Source organism: Phalaenopsis equestris, unplaced genomic scaffold (genome assembly GCF_001263595.1).
Source record: "Phalaenopsis equestris unplaced genomic scaffold, ASM126359v1 Scaffold000617, whole genome shotgun sequence".
Lineage (NCBI taxonomy): Eukaryota > Viridiplantae > Streptophyta > Magnoliopsida > Asparagales > Orchidaceae > Phalaenopsis > Phalaenopsis equestris.
Genome location: NW_018165057.1, coordinates 450,408 through 466,902, shown reverse-complemented (window position 1 = coordinate 466,902; position 16,495 = coordinate 450,408). Strand labels below are relative to the sequence as shown.

Sequence of the window (16,495 nt, the reverse complement as noted above, 5' to 3'; positions counted from 1 at the left end):
AGAACGCTGTTGTTGAGGTGTGGGAGAGCCGTATGAAGCTTAGAATTGCTGTTTCGAGCTGTTTGGAGGCTTAAAACTGTTGTTTGGTGCTAGGAAGTGCTGTTTGGAAGCTTAAAGTTGTTTGGTAATTAATAGCCGTTGTTGGGAGTCCATAGTTGTTGTTCAAAGCCCTAGGAGGTCGTAGGATCACCATACACACTTGCTAATTATTGTTACGATTTGTTCAGCTGCTTACTGTTTTCTTATTTTCTCTGTAATTTATTTAAATTCTCTGCAAATTATATTGTGCTTTGTGAGTTAAATATGCAACAGAGATAACAACAGCAGATACACCACGTACGCAGATACATTTTATTTATTGTTGTTTTATCATTGCAATCTACTCTTGCTCTAACATGTTATGCAGATACTGATTATAATTTCATTTTCAAAACAAAACGATTTTAAAGAAATTAAACAACATTTTAAAAAAAAAAAAACATAACAAGTCATTTTGAATTTACGGGAGTCCCTACGGGAGTCCCTCAGAGGAGGGAGTCCCTCAGAGGAGGTAACCCACGGTTGCTAACGAGATCTCCCCGGTTTAAATAGGTTTCACAACTCGTTTATGTTAAGTAAGTTCAAAAGAAAAATAGTGATACAAGAAGAAGAGAACCGTTGGATCCTAACCGGTGTCGCTCTAATAAACTTTAACCCCCTCATAATGTTTGAATGACAACAAAACTAAAACTTGAAACACACATGATACAATCTTTTGAACCTTAGACTTTAGGATTGCTACTTCGACAATGAGTTTGGAGCAACTTCGTGGGCAGCGCGACAAGGAGCTTGGAGCGGACTACAAGTTGAGGTGACCGTGTAGTCATTATTCTACAACAGTAAAACAAGTATACACTAGCTAAACTCTCTTATTGGTCTAAATAACAACTCATAGGACTTCGAGATAGCTCGCCAAATGCGACTTAAATCCTCATACCCTCTTTAGGCACCTGTGCAATAATATTGTGTAGTGTAAGTCCTAATTCGTTTTAGGTTCTGAGGTTGTTGTTCGTTACGACGCAAACTCTCTTATCTCTGCGGGCTATTTGCATAATAAGATATTATGCAAATGTAAGTCCCAAATAATAAAATTGACAGGATTAAACACTCAAATAACATTGTCTCTAAAACTCAGCCACACATTAGGATAATTTGGGAAGTCACTGAGGTTTTCACTTCATAATCTATGACATTCCCTACCTTTTCCTTCCTTTGGACTCCTGAAAATAACTGTTCTTATTTGAGCCACTCCTACTTGCCTTTCCATATCCTACCGTGAAAACCTAAACATCGAATTCTTGAAGATCAGTACCTCTGATTATTATCGAGAGTTTTCTCAAGTGACTCCAGTCATTTGAGATGTAATTAACTATAGGGCTTACCTTTATAGGGAACTTGAAACTCAGGTAAAATAAATCCTATTTAATCTTTGTATTAAATAGGGGAACTTGTCGGTCATACATAAAAGGTTCGCAGACCAAACAGATGTCACAAATCTCTTTGTTTGTAGGATTGAGCCTATCGCCGAGGTATACACTTATCTTTCGGGAGGGTGTAGTTCTCGCGGTATCGGACACGATTATGCAAACTGTTGGACAAATGAGATCCGTTTGGTCTCATTTTTTAAAAAAATTAAAACACTACTTTCAAAACCAAAACTATATACTTTATATTTGAATTAAATTTTCAAATCAAATCAAATCATAAAGTTGACCGACACAGTGTTATGCATTTCCGCATAAGTTTTTTTCCCCAACAATCAACGAAAAAAAAAACAAATAATCCATGTACATGAGATGATTATTGTAATTTTAGAATGTAGTGTCGAATTGTTTGTAATAAAATGCATCAGTTATTAATGATATATTTCATGTTTTAAATGATTTTGATGGATGAAATACATGGTTGAAGCTAGCTTTTTAAAGGGGTTTATACATGTCATCCGGTGAACCTTAAATTTTTCCTATGTTCGATAATGGCTAAATGATCATTAAAATTGTAATAGTTGATCTCATATTATTTTTATGTTGTGGATTACTATCAACAACATAATTTTAGATTTGAAGATTAGATAAAATTTTAGATACCAAAAAAATTTCAAGTGAAGAGAAGAAATTCTCCTCTATGGAATGTAAAGTTTGTTATTCTCTTAGTAGAAGGAAATTATCATTGTTCTCCAGATTGAATTATGATGTTATCACCTTTAAATGGAAGATTAAAATTGCTAATTTTATTGATATCATTAAAATTAACTGCTTGCACACCATTAAGAATTTTCATAATTAGATAAATTAAGATTTTCGTTATATCTGGCTCTAACCATTCAATAAGATGCCATGATTTGAAGTATAGAGACCTTCAAATTGATTGGAATAAAAATATGGATTGCTTATTTTTATATATATTCAATGATTTTGACTGATGAAATACATGATTAAAATTAGTGATTTAAAAGGGCTCTATATGCGCATTTGAATTGAATAGTTGAATCATCACAAAAATTGAATAAACTTGATCCACTTGTTGTATTTATTTTGTAGATTCCATTCAACATTCCGATATTGAGTTTGATAATTACAAAATCATTGATGAAAAATTATAAAAAAATAAAATAAAAGATAAAGAGAGAGAGAGAGAGAGAGAGAGAGAGAGAGAGAGAGAGAGGAGGAGGAATGCTCTTTTTTGTATTGATTCTCTTTTTTAGAGGAAGATAGAGAGTGCTTGAGTCTTGGATCCATTCTCTAGGAAAGTATCCGTATCATCTCCAATGAAACTAAGCAGAAATTAATGTTCATTTGATTTTACAATTTTTTGATTTTTGATCATCCATGTAAGGAATTTTCACAAATGTATGGTATGTATTGTCTATTATCGTATTATATATTTAATATGAAAGAAAATATTCTAATTGAGTGAAATTTTTTATGTGCCTACATGCCACTATTAGGTATTTTGCATCATCAAGTATTCACCATTCATTATTTTCTTATTCATGGCATGTTTCTTAATAATCATAAAACTTGCAGCTTTGATTCTATCGATTTCTTACATGGCTGATCATAATCATTAGTGTTGATTTTTTGTTTTAGATGCTCATGATCAAAATCTACTAGGCAAAAAAGAACCTTATGCTTCTAATAACAATCGAAGCCTCTCTCTCTCTCTCTCTCTCTCTCTCTCTCTCTCTCTCTCTCTCTCTCTCTCTCTCTCTCTCTCTCTCTCTCTCTCTGACATGCATATATGTATACATAAATACATATAGTATTGGAATTTTAGGAATTTCTCTTTTTGATATCTTTTATTTTTAGCTGTTTATACTTTAAGAATTTACTATTGTTTGTAATTTATTTCCTTTTTCTAGCATGAGGATTTTGTGGCTTTCCTAATGTCATGGTCTTCCCCTACTATTATCTTGTAACTGAGTCTTAGAAAATTAAAGAATTAAAGAGGAATACTTATTTTTCCTCCCCCAAAAACTACATAGTATCCGAGCTAATCTTCGCCTTTGAAACACGACCTAATTTCGTCAAGATTGCCCGTGGGTTATGTTGTGTGACTCCTGCCTATTTGAGTTTGCCCATTATCATCATCTTCATGACCAAACCCTCATGATACAGGCTTGATTATAGTTAGACGGATCACGATGTTCAAAGACCCCTCACGAGAAAGACATGATTATAGCTCGTTAGGAAGGCAACGACTGAATCGCGGTGTTAAGAGACCTTGTCAATACAGTCATGATTAGAGCTAGTTGGGAATGAAACTACTAAATTGCAATGTTCAAAAAACCGACATCACCTGATTCAGTGGCATTCAAGGGATTTGGATATGCTACTGCTTGGTTTTTACGTGGCAACTTCTCCATCGCTTTATTGTCGAGGGTTCTAGACCTACCACAACATAGAGGATTTATGCTTCTTGTCGCCTTCCTTTGAAGCTGGAAGCTGGTTCTTTGTAGGAGGCTTCTTTTCGACAGGGACTTTCTCCGCCACCTCCTGTTTCTCTCGGTCATTGATGCCATTGGAATTTGTAATTTGGGTCTTTTTTCCGTTCCTCTAGTTTTCATAGAGAAGGCTTTCATTCCCAAGTGCCGTGAACCGGAGAATTAAAGTGAATTGAAAGCATGCCCATCATATACTCAATCGGTTTCAACCCCTTCAACTTCTACGCAGGAGCTGCCAATTTCTCCTCTACTCTACTTCAAGCGCTGAAATAACTCATGACCAAAATTGGCTCGATTTTTTTGATTCTTTCTCTTCTCTTCTCTAATAATGTTCTACAAGTCGGCGATGACGGACGCCCAAAAAGATTCTACTGTTTCTGCTGGCTCCAGTAGTTCGAAAACTATTTCGACCTACCCATGTTGTCGCGAGCATTGCAAAATATCATGACATACAAGTGAGAGATGTTGGAAGCTTCATGGTAAACCTGTAAATTGAAAACTAAAATCTAAACATTAGGGTCAGACTTATCATTCCACTGATGATGAAATTCAAGAGCCTTTTACCCAATTGGATGTAATACTCTTCACCAAGGAGCAATTAAAGCAATTGTACATGTTGTTTCAATTTCCAAAATTATCACTGACACCGTCTTGTTCTTCAGTACATATGGGTTACTCTTTAGTCACTGCATTATTAGGTGTTGACCATAATTTTATTTATTCTTAGATAATTGATTATGTCGTAACTAATCATATGACTGGTATTCGAGCTAATCTTCGCCTTTGAAACGCGACCTAATCTCGTCAAGATTGCCTGTGGGTTATGTTGTGTGACTCCTGCCTATTTGAGTTTGCCCATTATCATCATCTTCGTGACCGAACCCTCACGATACAGTCTTGATTATAGTTAGACTGGATCACGGTGTTAAAAAACCCCTCACGAGAAAGCCATGATTATAGCTCGTTAGGAAGGGAACGACTGAATCGCGGTGTTCAAGGACCTTGTCGAGTCAGTCGCTATTAGAGTTAGTCGGGAATGCAATGGCTAAATTGCACTGTTCAGAAAACCGACATCACTTGATTCAGTGGCATTCGAGGGATTTGGATATGCTACTGCTTGGTTTTTACGTCGCAACTTCTCCATGGTTCTATTGTCGAGGGTTCTAGACCTACCACGACATAGAGGATTTATGCTTCTTGTTGCCTTTGAAGCTGGAAGCTGGTTCTCAGTAGGAGGCTTCTTTCCGATAGGGACTTTCTCCGCCACCTCCTGTTTCTCTCGGTCGTCATTGGAATTTGTAATTTGAGTGAAAGAGGTCTTCTTTCCGTTCCTCCAGTTTTCATTCCCGAGTGCCGTGAACCGGAGAATTAAAGTGAATTGAAAGTATGCCCATCATATACTCAATCAGTTTCAGCCCCTTCGAATTATACGCTGGAGCTGCTAATTTCTCCTCTACTCTACTTAAAGCGCCGAAATAATGATGGGCATACTGCCAATTTCTCTTCTACTCTTAAAAGTGAATGCCTTCGACCTCATTCTGTTGTGGTTTGGGTTAGCTCTGGTATCAATGTACCTTCAACATTTAGTGAGAAATTCAACACAAATGTGTGTAAACTAAAAAGTTCTTATACGGGTTAAAGTAGTCACAAAAAATATAGTTTGATAAATTTACAATGTTTGTTAAAAGAAAAGGGTGTAATTAAGGGCATGGAGATCATACAATGTTCTTCATAAATTTAAAAAAATGGGAAGATAATTGTACTGATTGTGTATGTGGACGATATAAATCTCACCGGAGATGAAGTATTTGAAATGAACCAGTTGAAGATTTTCTTCTCATCAGTTTTTGAGACCAAGGACTTAGGATCTCTAAGGTTATTTCTTTGCATGGAGATTGCTAAATCGAAGAAAGGGATTGTTATTTCCCAACAGAAGTATGTTCTTGATCTTATAAAGGAAATTGGAATGAATGGTTTGTAGGGTTTTAAACATTCCAATTGATTTGATTCATAAACTAAGAGATGAGAAAGAAGGTGACGCAGTGAATACAACTCGATATCAAAAGTTGGTGGAAAAGCTAATCTACACGGCCATAAATCGCCTTTGCTGTAAATTTGGTAAGACAATTTATGCGTTCGCCCACTGAGAAACACCTTGAAGTAGTTACGTAATAAGTACACGAGGTTTAACCTTTTAAAAGATCACATAACAAAACATTGAAGCATGCACCGATGTTGATTGGGAGGATTCGGTTGTTGGTAGGAGATCAACGTCCTGATACTATACTTATATCTAGGGAAATCAGGTTACATAATGAAGTAAGAAACATGATGTAGTGGCAAGGAGTAATGCCGAGGCAGAATATTGAGCTATGTCTAATGGAGTGTGAGATGTTATGGTTGAAGAGAATCCTTGAAGAGCTACGAATCCCGATAAACATACTGATGAAGTTGTACTCCGACAATAAAGCTATCATAAGCATTGCAGAAAATCTAGTGCAACATGATCACACAATTGATAGGCAATTCATAAAAAAGAAGATTGATTCTGGTGTTATTTGCATGTCTTTTACTTTGATAGCGTAATAAATAGTAGATATCTCCATCGAATGATTTTTCAAGCCTAATTTTGAGTTCATTGTAAGCAAGTTGGGCATGATAGATATCTATGCTTCCACTTGAGGAGGGTGTTGGAATTTTAGGAATTTCCTATTTTGATATCTTCTATTTTTATTGTTTCTATTTTTAGTAGTTTTTAGTTTTAGAATTAGCTATTTTTGGTAATTTCTTTTTCCTTTTTCTAGCATGAGGATTTTGTGACTTCCCTAAGATATTGCGGCTTTTCCTTACTATTTATCTAGTAAATGAGTCTTAAGAAATCGAAAAGGAATAATTATTTTTTCCCTCCCAAAAGTACTTATATGTGTGTGTGTATACATATACATATATAAATATGTATGTATGTATGTAAATATGCATATATGTCAATCTGTGCATCAAGTGTGTGTGTATATATATATATATATATATATATAATGGTTTTGTTAATCATAATTCAATTATGATTAATTTGTGAGCAATATTGATAACGGTAAACTTGTTTTGCTTCACTGTCTTCATTTTTATTATTAATGGAAAATTTCCTCTTCTCCCTGAAGGGTTAATGCAGCCTACCCTTGTGTTCAATGTTTAATTTAGTTTTTTGTTCATTCCTAACATGAAATACTTTTTTATTCCAGTGTCTTCAAACAATGTGAATCGGTTAATACCATGGCATCCTTTCTTTGGTGGATTGTTGGATTTTATTGGGTGATATCAGGTGGTGAAGCTCTTGTGCAGAATGCACCTAGGCTCTATTGGTATGATTCCCGACCATACTTTGTAGACCAGTTCTATGCTTATGTCTCAGCCTTTCTATGTTAACTGAGTTTTATTATGAAAATTGATTTCATTGATGACATGAATATTAAATAAAATAAATCCCATCCACTTTCTTCCCAAATTTACTCGAATTAAATTAAAGGCGTAGTTTTTGGTCTCTCTCAAAAGAAATTTTGAATAATCATCACTTCTATCAGCAAGTTTGGTATTTTAGAATTTTTCACTCATCTTTCCTTTGTTAACTGATGCATTTTGGAAGTTCATTGCTATGTAATAAATTTTATACGCATACCATAATAAACACATAATAGTTCATTTTTACAGTACCCATGTGTGGTTGTTCTTTCATTCCTAAACTATGCAGATGGTGCTTTGTTCGACAATTTTTCTCAAATTAGCTTGGTAAAATTCTAGTTAATACTTTAATTATCATCATTATATGTATGTATGTATGTATGTATTATTATTATTATTATTTTTAAAAGCCCAAGGGCTGATATATTAAAGAAAAGATACAGATAGGTTTGTATGGGTGGGCCTAAACACCCAACCCACATGGTACAACACACATAAAAAAATGTAAAAGATAGGGTGCATATAGTCAAAAAACCCAAAAACCACCCGGGTGCTAAAAAAGTGTGGGTCATCCCAATCTAGTCTTGTCTTTGACTCTAGTTTTCGGTAGGGATCCAACTAGCAGATTATTACTTGTAGTAACCAAAGTATCATCCATAAGACTCCTGAGCTCTAGTAGATCTCCATTCTTCTTCTTCCTCCTGGAACTGTAAACCTGTCATTCCTCCTCCGAATAATCAACCTAATGGGGTAGATCTGAAGCAGAAGGAATACCAACAGTAGTACCCACAATAGGTTCTAGAATATGTGAAGCATGAGTTGCCTCTCCACCGAATACTTATTGAAAAAGTGGAGTTGCGAGACTCTCCTGATTATGAGTATGAACGCTATCATTTATAGTTAATGGTCCACCAATATTGTTTTCTATGGAGTTTGTAGGTGCCAGCATGTTAGTATCCTTCTTAAGTGGAACTAAAATGTTCATAGCAGTAGGGTTAGACTCCTGCTTATTCACTTGAACCTTAGATTTCAAAATAGGATGAAGCTTGTGACATTTAGCAAAAATATGACCAAACATCTTACAGTAGGTACAATATGGGGGTTTGTGTTCTATGACGATTTGTTGCCAATAACCATTATGGGTTGTGCCCAGCCAGACTTCAATAACATCAGGTAAAGTAATATCCCTTTCCATAACTATTCTGGCCACCGAGGGTCTAGTTAGGTTGAAAGTAGACATATCTAGTTTCAAAGGATCCCCAAGGATGACCCCAATAGAGTAGAGAACCTGATGGTGAAAAAAATGCAGCTTGAAACCAGATGAACTAAACCATACCGATATAGTGAGAGTTTCATTCTTTGGGTCAAAATTAGGAGACCACTTGAGTAACTTCATTGATTTGCCTTCGATATTAAGATATTTCTTGGAGAAAATTCTGGTGTTTTTCAGCCACTGTTAGTTGGATCAACACAGGTCTCTCATCCATGAGTTCCACTTTCCACTTGCATACCAACTTAAGATTATCAACACTCATTCTGATAACATCCATAGGAGGGTGTCCCCACTAAAATTTTTCAATAAGAGCAAACTTGAATTTGTTCGTCAGGGTAGAAATTTCTGATTCAGAGAAAAAAATTGCTTTTTTTTCTCATTTCCTACTTCTCATCTTAATAAAAGGACAATCATCTGTACCCTCACGACATTCCTTATAACTTGAGGGGAATACCACTGCGGACTCCTCCTGAGGGTTACTCACCACGCAAGCAAATGTGACTTTGTTCGGCTCAACCAAAAAAGAAGGAAACGCCATCAGTGGCTGTCGGCGTTAAACTGCTGCGAGGTTGCTGAAAGGCAGGCAGAGGAGTTGTCGGACGCAGAAGCAGGACCATTATATGTATGTGTGTGTGTGTGTCTATATATATATATATATATTAATCTTGGTGACGTAAGTTTTGAGGTGCTTTTGCGTCAGCTCATTAGAAGCAATAACGTTTTTCTTATTTGTAGTTATTTTAATGTTTTGGAAGATTTATGTGCATGTCACTCATTTCTTCTGTATGTGCAATATTAACATACATGACACTTTAGCTATGCATGAAAAAAATGTATTTCTCCTTTAAAAATTAAAAATAATGATATTTTTTATTTGATAAAAAATATTTGGATGGTGTAAAGTAGATATTAGATATGTAAAAACATAAGAATTGAGTGGTATTTATGTAAATGCTCCCTTCTTCACATTCAAATCAATTACATGACCATCTATCTTTTTCTTAATTTACTGATTTTAAACTTCCTGAACAGGTTGGCTGTAGTGTTTCTAGCATTTGATGTATGTTTTGCGATATTTTGCGTTGCTTTGGCCTTCGTGATTGGTATTGCGCTCTGCTGCTGTCTACCTTGCATTATCGCTATACTATATGCAATCGCAGGCCAGGTGAGCATCTGAGGGCTTCATTGGGATTAATTTTATTTTTATTTTTTATTTTTATTAATATATTTATTTAGTAATTTTTTTTGTTAAGAAGATAAGTTAATATATTTTTGAAAAATATTCAAAATAATTTCTAAATGTTTCAAATATTTTAAAAAATAGTCATATTTTAATCATGTATGACAAATATTGATATATATTTTAAAATCAATACATAATAAAAAAATAAAATAAAAAATGAAAATGGTCCAAATGACGATTTAGTTATTGATACTCTGAACAAAATGCTTCTATTTGTATGAATATATATAATACGGGCCAATTCTATTTTCAGGAAGGGGCATCGGATGCTGATATTAGCCTTCTACCAAGATACAGATATTCTGCCAATGATAGCAGCGGGATGGGAGATGTAGGAATAATGATTCCAATTTCAACCAACAGCGAAAGTCTTCCAGAACGGATTCTTTTCCGTGAATATGCGGTAAAACATGAAGTTTTATTTCATTTTTGCTCTTCCTTTGGTGGTTCCATATCATTTTCTTCGGAAGTTAAAAATTTAGATGAAGTTATTTGACGTTTTGTGCCTTTTAATACGACAGACATTCAAAAATGATTTCTAATTTTAATACGACAGACATTCAAAAATGATTTCTAATTTTGGAGAAAAATTTGCTTACGTAAGACAAAGAGGTTATTCAAAGGGTATTGGAGGGTTACATTCGTGTTATACTCTCTGTAACATACATGTAACCTACATGTATCTTATAGTAAGTTTCATGCTTCTGTTTTCATATATTACGTACGCAAAATTTTCTCCTAATTTTGAGCTTATTAGGATTTGTTTGGGATTTTTTTTTTTGCTTTTTTTTATTTTAAAAATATTTTTATATAGTTTTTTTTTTAAATATTTTGCATGCTCATGATTTTTTTTGTTTCTAAAAATAAATTGAATCATTTTTAAAAACATTCAAAATATTTAAAAATTGTTATAATTGTTTTAAAAATAAAGAATCATGTCATAACAGATTAAAAAAAAGCTTTATTTTAAATAAAAATATAAAATAAATACTTAATTAATGAAAACTTTAAAATTTCGATGTATTTTTATAACGACTTAGATTTCTGCTGCACAGGAATGCTGCATTTGTCTGAGTTCATACGAAGAAGGAAGCGAGCTTCATGCGCTGCCGTGCAACCACCATTTCCACTCCGCATGCATCACAAAATGGCTTAAAATCAACGCAACCTGCCCGCTGTGCAAATTCAACATCCTCAAGAGCAATGATTGCGATTGAAAGCGCGTTCTAACTCGTTTGTGTGTGTGTGTGTGTTGTGTTCGACTCACTGCTTGGCTGTGCATATGTGTTTTATGGGTGGCTTCAGCTGCCCCTGGTAAATATTCTATGCTGATATACATCAAAGAAGTATGGTTAGTGTGTTGCAAAGCTACTGCAGTAGGCTTCAATATCAGTGATTAGGGTAGCTTTGATGTTAAATTATGGATAAATAATTTTTAGATCTTCCTTAGACCAACACGGAAGATTTACATACATGCTGCTCAATCGCTCAATTCTTATGTATTTACATATCAAAAATCTGAACTTGAATTTATAGCCATGCCATCTTACTTTTGCATGAAAACCAGTATTTTACTTTTTATGACTTAAAATACTGGTATGTAATATAAAAAAAATTGGGTGGTATAAATGTAAAAAAAAAAAAAAGGTTATATGTGATATGTATAAATACACAGGAATTGGGTGGTATGTATGTAAATGCTGTAACAAACAATGTCCAGTTAAGTTTTTTTTTTTTATAAAAATAGTTCCATGGAAGCTTGATGTGAATCAGGCATTGCGGCATTGAAAAGATTCTGTTGATAGAAGCTTTGCTTTTCTTCTGTACGCTACTGCCATGGAGTTTCATTCGAGCTAAAAGTTTCTTTTGATGTGATATGAAAGATTTAGATGGTATAAGTATAAAAGGTAAAGTTTAAATGTTGGATATGTAAATACATAGAAAATGAGTGTTATGTATGTAAATGCTGTACTGAAAGAAAAACGGTTGCAGAACTTACATTTTAGTCCCACAGTCAAAAGATAACCTTAAGTTAATGCTCTTTAAAAGAAATGGCACAATACATGCTTGTTTGTAAATTTGGAGAGTTTGATAGTTTTATCTATGGTGCACTTTTTTTTAATAATAATAAAAAATCTAATTGTAATTTCAAGCTTGCAATAAGGATCTGTTTGGGACAGTTTTCTGCCTCCTATGCGTTTTAGAGTGTAATAACAGTTCTGTTTGAGCAATTATTTTAATGTAATTTTTTTGAAATTTTTATGATAGGAAGATCTTTTTTTTCAGGCTGATCTGTTAAAATATAGTAGCTCTAAGAAAGTCGTCTAATTTTGTTGAATATAAAAATGTTCGAAAATTACACCCAAGGAATAGAGCGCATGAGAAAGGAGTTGCGTGAATAAGAAGAGATGAACAGTAAAAGTAAGAGTCTTTAAAGTTTTTTCTTATGAAATGGTCTTCTATTTATAGGTATAGGAGATATATTTAATACATAATTTTCTTTAGGTCTCCTCTCTATAGAAGAGACAGAGGTATCAAGGTCAATTATATAGTACATTTAAATATGCTAACAAGTAATTGTTGACTGGCAGCAACAGTTCTTGTTTGTTGGTCCGTACTTATTTATTCGGTAGTGATAGCTCGAACCACGTGAAGGTAATATGAAGGCTCTTCAGTTGAGTGTGCCTATGACTTCTTAAACTTCAGTTCGTTCGTTCGTTCGTTGATAGGACATCTTCTGTTCGGTTCATTCTACAAGCATCTTTAATTTGGCCTTTATGTCGGTCGGCCCGTCAACTAGGAGAACGACTCAGCAGAGTCCCGTAATGTTCCCCTTGCATTTGCGTTAATATTCTTCTTGATTAATTAATTTAGTTCTTTGAATGATTTTGGCACATTTTGATTAGGGGTCCATTTCATTTGTCGTGTACTCCCGTTTTGCTTCGAGCTTTGTGTTGTTGCAATTCTGTCACACATATCTAGTTCCCAAACTTTATTGTTTTTTGAAAGTGATAGCTGTGAAAAAAACAAAAAAGTAAATTGTTGCATTAAATTGAATTTTAATTCTTGAAATTAGCAAATAATGATTAAACTTTCTGGATTTTCGAGCAATGCCACCCTATATATAGGCTGTCACCAGTGGTTTTTGTTTTCACATTTCTACTCTGGTTGGAGCCTTGGTCATCTTCTGCAGAAGAAGCTTTGATGGCGAGTGACAAGAGAAGTAATTCCGGTGAACCGTCATATGATATTCTGATGAAGGTTTTAGGTTTCCAATTGAGAAAATTTGTCCTTCGCAAGCCCCTACTAAAAGTCGTCATCATGAAGGTGGTTCATCTAGCGATTGATGAAAACATCCTGATGGTGGTGGACCTACTAAGAAAAGAAGAGTAAAGCAGTTAGCCTTCAAAAGGGGTCATTAAGTGAGTGTGGTGATGATGAGGGAGTCTTCTGATGAAGTTCCTTTGTTGTATCGAAAATTTGGCAAGGACCCAATCACTACTCCCATTGAGGCGCCAGCTAACCCTAGAGAGCGAGTGGAGAAAGGCACCCGATGGATTTTCAATGGCGTGCTGCACAAGGACAAGGATGCAACTTTCCCTTCTTAGATCGGGGATATGAGAGCCACGGTCGCTCCACCCATGTCTGGTGAGAGGTCCTCATATTTGCTCTGATCTGAGGTGGATCGACTCCTTGTTAGAAGGAGTTCAATTGCTTGTTTATCTATCGAAATGGTTGTCCCTAGCCTATCTTGACTTCTTTTGTCTTGTGCAGCCAATCATATTCCTGTCTTTGACTCACTGGAGGTCGTCAAGTGTCAGATCACAACCCTTCAAAAGGTAGCAGAGAACCCACGGGTGGCCATCGAAAGGGAGTCAACCGATTTTATGATTTTCTGTATGGATGAGACGATGTACTTCTTTACTTGCGATCTCGAAGCTCAGAAGGAAGCTGAGGCCCAACAAGTGGCCAATATTCATAAGTTGAAGGCGAAGCTGGGTGCCCTTTCTGAGAAGCTGTCGACATAACTCTTCAACCTTAAGGTTGATGCGGTTGATCATTGGACCGACACAAGGTACCTTCAAATGGTGAATGTTCATCTGTGCACGGACCTAACAAATGTTCACTAACCTTATTTTTTTTCCTGATTTTAGACCGAGGCTGACAATATATATAGGTTTAAATTAGGGGGTTCTAGTCTTTTACAAAGAGTTGTTGAGGCAAGACTAGTTGTGCCTCAAGTGGCTGATGAGCTGATTGTTAAATTTTTCTTATCTGAATGAATATAAGTTTTACTTCTTGGTTTGCAGACTTTTTAGTTTGTGTGAATATTTTAATTTTCCTTCTCTTTTTTTCTTGTGACATGAAGCACATTTTGCTTTCTCGAGGTATCATTTATGGAGTTTCATTTTCCTATTGAACCCTATATATAAGATTGTGGCATTTCCGTGACTTCACTTTTTTTCTTTTGCTTGCTTTGGTCGTTTCTCCTCTTTTGCTCTCCCACCAACTGCCTCTTATGGCATCCAAGTACTTGCCTCAGGAGTTCGACAACGTGTGTGTGTCGGATGCTTAATGTTTTCTTTCGAAGAGGTTTCAAGACTCTATATAATGTATGTTTTTGAGGATGACATAGTATTGAAGGTCCCGAGTATGAACAATCTGGCGACCGTTGATTATGGCAAAAGACTCATGTTATATCACGATGAGTTCATTCAGGGGCTGCATCTTCCTCTCTGCCATGAGCTCCAGGCCATTCTGAATCATTGTTGTGTTATCCCGACTCAACTCAAGGAGAACTGCATAGCGTTGTTCATGACCTTCATTATTTATTGTCACAGGATGGAAATCCCTTAGTCACGAGATCTATGCTCTCATGTGTTATACTTCAAGGTCATTCCAGACAGTTATGTGAACCTTACCTCAAATAGGAAGATTCGTTTAATTGATCTGGAGTAAAGAATTGGAAGCACAACTTTTTGTTGGCGTAAGTGAATGGCTAAGGGATTTTTACTCACCCATTTGGGGAACCGTACAAGCGACAGAAGATCCCTCTCTAGATGCGGGGTTTAGCGTCGTCGTCTGATACACCAAAATAATACGTTATTTTAAGTATACATTTTATGCTTATTTTTAGTGATATTGCACCTTAAAGAATGATATTTTCATGTTTTTATTGCAGGTATATCAATTTTAGGTATTTGGAGCAAAAATACAAAAAAAAAATTTTGAGCCAAAACAATGAATTTTGAGATTATGGCGCTTGAAGCGCCCCTTTACAAAGAGCTGACGCCTGAAGGCCAAAACCCATAACAGTGCGGTCTTAAGCAGGATGAAGCCTAAAGCACCATAACTGATGCCTGAAGCTCCAGAGACGGCTTTTTGCTGATTAAGGCGGTTCAGGACGAGTTTTGTGTGAATTTTGAAAGGGACACTTGTTCTAAATACCCCATGGAGTGATTCAATGTATCTAGACACTTTGAAAGGTTATTTTATGAAGTGATATGTCTCTTGTATCAATAGACATGTCTTTTGAATTCAAAAGAGTTGACTTTTGGATAAAATTTTTAGAAAGAGTTTTGAATTCAATTTTGGAGGAAGACAACCTTGAAGAAAAGAGAGGGAAGTTTAGGCATAAGAGAGTGGTGGCGTGGAGAGAAGAAGATGGACATGAGTAAGAGAGAGAGAGAGAGAGAGAGAGAGAGAGAGAGAGAGAGAGAGAGAGAGAGAGAGAGAGAGAGAGAGAGAGAGAGAGAGAGAGAGAGAGAGAGAGAGAGAGAGAGAGAGAGAGAGAGAGAGAGAGAGTCAAGGGTTTGAAGATTTTCTTCAAGGATTGTAAGAGGAGAGAGAAAGAGAGAGATTTCTCCTTCATTACTTTTTTGATAATGCTTGTAAAGAGGAAGAATGTTTGGAGAGAACTTCTAGGGATTTGCTTGGAAAGGATTGTGAGATAAGTTGTGTTCTTTTATTTATTTGTTTTGTAAACTTATTTTTATATATGAAATCCATGTTTTGTCGTATCCTTCTCATGAATTATGAGTAGATATGGTTTTGTGAAGAACTGGTTTTATTTTATACAATTTTAAATATCAATAATTTGTGATGAATTGAACTCCGATTTTCATTTACTTTTTGATCTGACCAATTAAATTGTTAAAACGTGTTGAGAAACATATGTACCGAAAGGGCTATGATTTCTACAACATAGTAAGAGTCATATTTGATTTCATGGGAGAGGATGTCATTCATGGGGTTATGTGCAAATAAATAGAGAAAATATACTTTGTTGGAAGTAAAATTGGAGATTTTAAGGTGACAGGTTAAAATCCCCAATTTGGTCCAGTTGATTGGAAACTAATGCGAGATTGTTAGTTCTCAGGTGAGGGAGTAGTGAGAGTTCTGAAGTGGCAGCCGATATCCTTTCAGCGTAACCGCAAAATTAGAGACCAAACTTTGGATTAGTCAATGTTCTTTATGCACTTGGAAGATGATAAAGAATATGATTACTCCTATTTGACACAAAACAATATATATATATATA

At 35.3% G+C, this 16,495-nt stretch overlaps 1 protein-coding gene across 1 annotated transcript in view; it reads left to right on the top strand.

Annotated features, from left to right (window-relative positions):
• LOC110029967 (E3 ubiquitin protein ligase RIE1) overlaps positions 1 to 11,399 on the top strand; it is a 33,778-nt gene extending 22,379 nt beyond the window's left edge. The window contains exons 2-5 of the mRNA XM_020732482.1: positions 7,222 to 7,341; positions 9,744 to 9,876; positions 10,208 to 10,357; positions 11,010 to 11,399. Of these exons, the coding sequence (XP_020588141.1) occupies positions 7,222 to 7,341; positions 9,744 to 9,876; positions 10,208 to 10,357; positions 11,010 to 11,171 (565 nt within the window). The 3' untranslated portion in view covers positions 11,172 to 11,399. The remainder of the gene's footprint in view (positions 1 to 7,221; positions 7,342 to 9,743; positions 9,877 to 10,207; positions 10,358 to 11,009) is intronic.
• Positions 11,400 to 16,495: the final 5,096 nt, after the last annotated feature.